The 6,462-nt window shown below is 48.3% G+C and overlaps 2 protein-coding genes across 2 annotated transcripts; one reads left to right on the forward strand and one right to left on the reverse strand.

The window, feature by feature from the left end:
- Positions 1–112: 112 nt before the first annotated feature.
- FOIG_16761 (uncharacterized protein) lies at positions 113–1,312 on the forward strand (the record flags this gene model as incomplete). The annotated part of the gene is made up of 2 exons (XM_031218236.1): positions 113–294; positions 1,180–1,312. 2 exons carry the CDS (start codon positions 113–115, stop codon positions 1,310–1,312), a joined length of 315 nt encoding a protein of 104 aa, XP_031052049.1.
- Positions 1,313–4,587: 3,275 nt separating this feature from the next.
- Positions 4,588–5,931, reverse strand: FOIG_16762 (uncharacterized protein; the record flags this gene model as incomplete). Its single annotated transcript, XM_031218237.1, has 1 exon — positions 4,588–5,931. The coding sequence occupies one exon, from the start codon at positions 5,929–5,931 to the stop codon at positions 4,588–4,590; it is 1,344 nt and encodes a 447-aa protein (XP_031052050.1).
- Between the last annotated feature and the right edge of the window lie 531 nt (positions 5,932–6,462).

Consider the following 6,462-nt stretch of genomic DNA (forward strand, 5'->3'; position numbering starts at 1 on the left):
CGAAGAGCCAACGGCAACACCCATGGCGAGGTCCATCTTGTCACGGAGCGCAACAGCAACGGCGGTGACGTGCTCTGCGACACTGCCCACGCTAGGAATCAAGATCAGACCAATGAAACCTCGGCTGATTCCCGAAGTGGTGACAAGGCTATTAGTGCTGTCAACAAGATACTCGGCGCAGAGAGTAACGAGGACGGTGGTGACGACCAAGACAGCGATAGCGGTGATGGGTCCCAGAGTGGGCTACTCACACTCGCCCTCCTCGTTATGGTTCTCGGCGTCGGAAAGGTTGCTGTGCGTTCGGAGACGATTGAATTTTGGAAGCATGGCCTACTTGCACTTTATTGAAGTTAGCTTTGTGGACAAAGCTCTGTGGAAGGTTGTTGGAGCCCATTGAAATGGGGAAGGTAGAAAGTGCGCTTCATCATCGACGCTGTCCAAGAAACTCACCTTTACTCGCATGGCCGACCACTATAAGACCCTCAAGCAGCTATGACATCTATATTTGACCGGCCTTTGAAACGAGCTGTTTTCCATCCCGGATCTGCTTCTCCATCCATACGAAGACTTTCGCAGCAAGAAACAAGACGTCGCAAGTGCCAGACAGCGCACCACTGCAACCATGGATGGTCCTGTACAGTCTGCGTTCATCTATTATCTGTTGACGCCCTACGAGCCTCGCTCTTGAACGAAGGCTTCCACGACTTGCTAGTGGGTTTCAACTACTAGTTGAGCAACTCGAGCAGGCCGGTGGAGGTTACTAAACTTACTATTTTTCGCCAGGCACAATATTGGCCGAATGGCCATCATATGGGCTTTGATGACGGGCGATAAGACCCCGCAATTCGCCTGCTATGGCCGTTTAAGGACAGCAATATTGCTTCCGGTAGGCATAGTTAATCAATCTGTTCGTGGACATCGCTGACATTTCAGAGCACCAGAAGACGAAGTGCCATCATATCTGAACCCTCAACCCTGATGCAAGTTTCTCCAAGACCCATGGATCAAATTGCTGCAAATGTGTTGGCATCGTGATCGGATTGTCAGATGTCTGCTACCGGGTTAGTTTCTCATTCATGTTCAACTCAGCCATCATTAACGTAGCTATCAAAACGGAGTTCTATCTGTTGCGAGTCTGCAACCTCCCTTCACTATCTTGCGCAATCTCACTATTTCCAGCACGCCGTCAACCTCGCGAGGCATACTTCTTCATGGCGACGAAAGTACGACATGCTCGCCGTGCGCATGCGCGAAGGGGGCTTGCCAGTCTGGAGCGTGGCAAGGGTATACAACGCTGGTCACCCTGCGATAGTGGTCCAAAACCTGGAGAAGACTGAGATCTCCATTTATGGTCCCAACTGACGAGTTAGTCCAAGAATTGAAGCATAACTCAGTAAGAGTGGGACAAGGACGATGCCGCACAGGGAGCTTAGCGTCACGGAGCTGATCGAGGTATTGATATGTACAGTACGAATCAGGCCAAAGTCTTGCTCCCGACGCTCCTTTAGAGGCGGCTTCCTATTCTGTGACCATAGTATCATCATCTCTGCACCTTTCATTCTCAATTGTAATGCCCTACCGCCTGGACACTCACATCTTGACGGTGGACGCGAGTGTCATCCACAAAGTCGACGGTGGCAATCCTCGAGAATATCACGAGCCGCCAAATTGCAGAGAGTTGAACTTCAAATTTCTGTGGTTATATAATTTCACTGGAAGAAGAGTACGACGAACACGAGTTAGATTTCTTGGACTGGCCCCCGGAGAAACTCAACATCTACGCTCTGATTTTCGCTTGCACGATGTTCCGGTCGTCTTGGCTATACATTCCCATCCAATATTTGTCTTGATGAGGTTTTAAGCTTTCTCTACAGTCTCATTTGCATCCGTCGAGGCAATGCCACAAATGGTGCTGCCAGATGCCTGGATTTGACATCAAGGCTCAAGTCATGCGCTGCAGACTGGCTGCAACACAAGCCTGGAGGCGCAGCCATCCAATTCATCATCAAGTGCTACAGGGCTTCGGGGTGCCGGGCTTCGGAGAACGAAATAAAAATGCAGAATCCAACAAGGTTACTGTTCAATATTTACATCATGTGTAATGAGAAACGGGCGGCACCTGGTCGATATATCCAACCCAAGACTCTACCATCCTTGAAATGCAGAGGCAGGATAGAAGATATACACAATCTGGAGCGATCCGGTAACGGGACTCCTATCAGAGGAAAGGAGGATCATAGAGAAGATGATTCCACCTTGTACAAATGTGAACACATCAGAGCCGCCACGTGTCGGAACCTGACCTCCATTGCGTTGGCCTACTGGGGAGAGGTGAAAGATCTCCCAGGCTATGATATCGCTCAACACACTACTGTGTTACGAGTCTGTCACCTTATTTCGTGCAAAGGAATATAAGGCTAGTCATGACAAGGCGCTGCCTGAGCCATGTATCAAATGCATCTCGGAGACCTTTATGACGAAACAGCTCAAGGGCGGATTTAAATGGGCAATTTCGGAAACCGAATCGCTTCTGTCGCTGCCCCTCTCGCCTCAGCTTAAAATCTATGATCGGATGAGTTACTGCGAAGGAAAACTAAATATTCAGCAGTTTCGCTTTAGTGGGAAACCTCTATTTGAATCTCCTGAGCAGATCATTGCCACTTTGCAATTTATGCCCCTTTCTATTTGGAGGAGAAGGTCTATGGTGTTGTGCGTGAAAGTCCTGAGGCACAGGCTATTTACGCTGTTGCTTGCCTGTCGGACTCGAATTATAGCCCCCTAAACGACCTGAAGAAGCATCACCTCCTCAAGACTTTTGATCAACTCATAAGTCGGTTAGACCATTGGAACACTGCGACAGCAAACGAAGAACATTAGTTGGCTGACTGCTTGGTTTGTCTGGAAGTTCACGATCTGCTGCGGAAAGATTTACTCTCCTTTTCTCTCTGTATTTCCAATTCTCTTCTTTTTCTCTTTAGTACAGGCTGATTGAATCAACAATCTTTTGATACGTTTGTTCAGAGATGGCACCCGAGTGAGCTGCTGCTATCTGATGTAGATTGTGAATGCTCTCCTTGCCGCTTGTCGTCCTCATATGTGCTGTTACGGCGCATTGCAAGCAACCCAGGATAAAGCAATTTCAGCCAGAATTCATCACAGAGCTGTCACTTTACAGCAAGATCATACTCACAGTCGTAGTATTGCCAAAAAAAAAAAAAAAAACGAGCACAGAGATGGAAAGCCAGAGAGCGGTCATAGTACCTATGTATGCGAGGAGAGGAGGGCGACACGTGTCAGAGGAATGTCGATAATCGGCGACCCTCATTTCCAGGATCGTTCGAAACCCTTGACCAGTGCCACCAGACGTCTAGAAGCTCCAGGCTCTCTCCACAATTAGAAGATCTTAGGAGAACGGGCCCCTGATACATTATGCAACCCAGCTCGACAGAATAAGTTTCCCTTTCCAACACAGCCATGAGAAACACAGCTCGTAATTGAGTCGTGAATTTTGGTGCCGATATGAACCTGCCCGTTGTATGGACTAGCAAGTGAATTGAGTCGGGCTTGGCCATTGATTGGAACACTGGAGGGTCCTCCATATATTCAACCTGCTTCCTTTCGCAACCGGGTAGTCCTCATTGGCATGAACTTGATCATCCTTATCAATCAATCCAAAGGCTGTGCTTATAAACCTTCTTGCCCTTTTTCTATGACTTTGGGGTACTTCGCAATGTCATTTTGGTAATGCTTCACTCAGTAGGCGCCACAGGACCGCGGGCGTAGCAGGATTCTTGGTGTGAGGTGGTTACAACCTCCTCTATGTTCGTGGTTACCCTGGATTGCATTGACATTGCTGAATTCCAACTTATTTTGGCCAATGACATGTCTTCGCTGCTGAACACGAAGCTCAAAAAGATCGATTCGTGGCGCCCAAGGGTATAGCGAGGCCGTCTAGACAGAACAGCGCCATGGCTTGTGATGTACGAGACAAGATGATGTAGGAAGCGGCGGTCGCTTCTGGACAGTCACGGCGGACTCGAAAGCACTGCTTCCGTACAACATAGGAATAGTAGCATTCAGACCCATTCAAATTTATGTGAGGAGTTCATGATTATTATGTGATTCGAGTGTTGGTCACAGAGCCATAATAAGTGTAACTGTATAGTTACCAATTGCTCGTACCTTTTCAAACTGAACCATGCTGGCAATGTAATCTTTTGGGGTTGAATTCTTTCGGTTTCGTCAACTGCTTTAACTAGGTGTCGTATCCACTCATCTAGGCCTTTCTTTGGCACTCTTGTTGGTCCTTGCTCAGAATCTTTGCCCCTATCAAGAGAAGGGGCATTTACATATGTTGACTCCCTCGCCAACCTTGTATCTCAAAAGCAAAACACTGTGGTGCATAACCTAACTCCCTGATAACTCTGCGCCGTTGCCCATGTCATGCGTGCCTGTGATGCAGAGTGAGTCTTAATGAATCCCAAAGACACTTCAGCCAGCCTAATGTATCCTGTTGCCCTCAAAATTAAACCGTAGATATATCCATCCCATCTCAGTTTCATACCATACATTGCATGTAGCTTGCTTTCACACCACCACGCCCACAGGCGTACCCTCGCTTAGGCACCGTTTCTTTGAAATGATTTCTGGTTCTTCCTCGGTATGTTCTGGCGACCTCGGTGAGGATGTGCGCTCGCGCTTCTCGCCACGTGGTTTCTCGGGGTCCTTCTCCCAGGTCTCCATCTTATCTGGGTCGAAGGTTCCGACAATCTCTTGGCCTAGAGCTTTGCCAAGTCTCTCTCTGAGTCCCAGAATCGGCCAGATAGGAACTCTCGTGTACTCTATCTTGAGACCAGAAACGATAGCATCATCATCGCCAGCTGGAGCCCTGAAGGGATCGTGGAACTTCTCTAAGAACTCCTTTGTGATGTGGCCAGTGTAGACAATAAACTCAGATGTATCGATGTCGTGTGTGAGAATCTTCAACTTGATGTCGTGGAAGTTAGGGCTTGGAGGAATGCCCTGTCCTGGTGAAATGCGCGAGTCGCGTCTACCACTGATAGGTGGGATAGGGTAGAAGTGCTTCTGCGCCATCCCTAGAAAGACGCCCACAAAATGAGCATCGTGATCGGAATTTGAGGGTACGAGCATCCGAGCTCGCAGTTGCTGGAGACGGAACACGGGTTCGTTCCATGTTCGTCCAGGTCCAGAAGCGACGCGGAAAAGGTTGTTTCGGACTGAAGCCAATTGAATCTTGCTAACGTAACAGATCATGGGTAGGTTGGCGGGACTGTATTTGGGAGACGATTGCTTTGAGATGTTGAAGGACTCAGCGGCTTGCGTTGAAACTGGTTTGAATGAAGAGTCTGAAGACTTTGCCTCCTCAGAAGGGTAATTCCGCATAAGCTGCGCGCGTACAGCATCACGATAAACGCGGCCGCTAAAATATAGATGGAGTTCGGGCAGGTACTGCGGCTTGTTGAAAGGTGTAGGCCACAACGTGTTGAGGACCGACTTGACAGCATTTGAGGATAGAATAGGATGCAATGGATCGGGCAGGAGAATCTGCGTGAGCGCGTTGCTAAGACTGATAATGGTATTCGATGGACTCAAATGTCCTTGCGATGGTGGCGTGCCTTGGGCCGCTAACGGCTGAGGTGTATCGCATGGCGGCAGTTCCTCCCATTTCGCGCCGAGTAGTAGAGCGTGTAAATCTGTCCAACAAATGGGTCGCACAAATAGCGATGTGCCGGCGTGTTGCTGAAAGATATCGTAGAGCGAGTTCTTTGCGGGCCGGTAGATGCGCTGCGGACGCCTTTTTTGCTGGGCGACAATGGGCGCCTGCGGAGTGCAGGGCGTTATGTCCAGTGATGCACCGTTACCGTTCCACCACGTTGAAGTTAAAGACGTAACGGAGTGCGAAGATGGCATGTCTACCAAGTCACTGAGTTTTGTAATAAAATTTGGGTTGGAGAAAGGTGTCGTCATATGGGAATAACTGAGGGTTTGAGTATTTTTGGTAGAGGCCCTCAGGGGACGACAGATGGGTTCCTAATAAGGGACAAGGGATATAGAACAAAAAGATATCAAATGATCAAAAAATCTTAACATCCGCACCAGTAATTGAAAATTTAGAATTTCAAGGAGATATTGGGAAGAGTCGTTGATAGCACTCAAGGGTGAAGTGGGAAGCGCAGTCCTTCTGAAGTTTGTCGCTTCGAGCGTTGCGTGTCGCGGGGTACGAGAGGGGTTGATTGATTGATTTGATTTGATTGATTTGATTAACGTGGTTGATAGGCATGCTGACCGGACAAGTATGCTGACCAGAAATCTCAACCATTTGGCTTTATATTGGTATAAAACCACCACAAACTAGCTAATTAATTAAAACTATTCGCTATACTCTTCCCCAGATATCTCAATAACTACCTGACAGGTCCTTGCATTATGTCCGGCCTTGCC

Source organism: Fusarium odoratissimum (genome assembly GCF_000260195.1).
Source record: "Fusarium odoratissimum NRRL 54006 unplaced genomic scaffold supercont1.153, whole genome shotgun sequence".
In the NCBI taxonomy this organism is placed as follows: Eukaryota; Fungi; Ascomycota; class Sordariomycetes; order Hypocreales; family Nectriaceae; genus Fusarium; species Fusarium odoratissimum.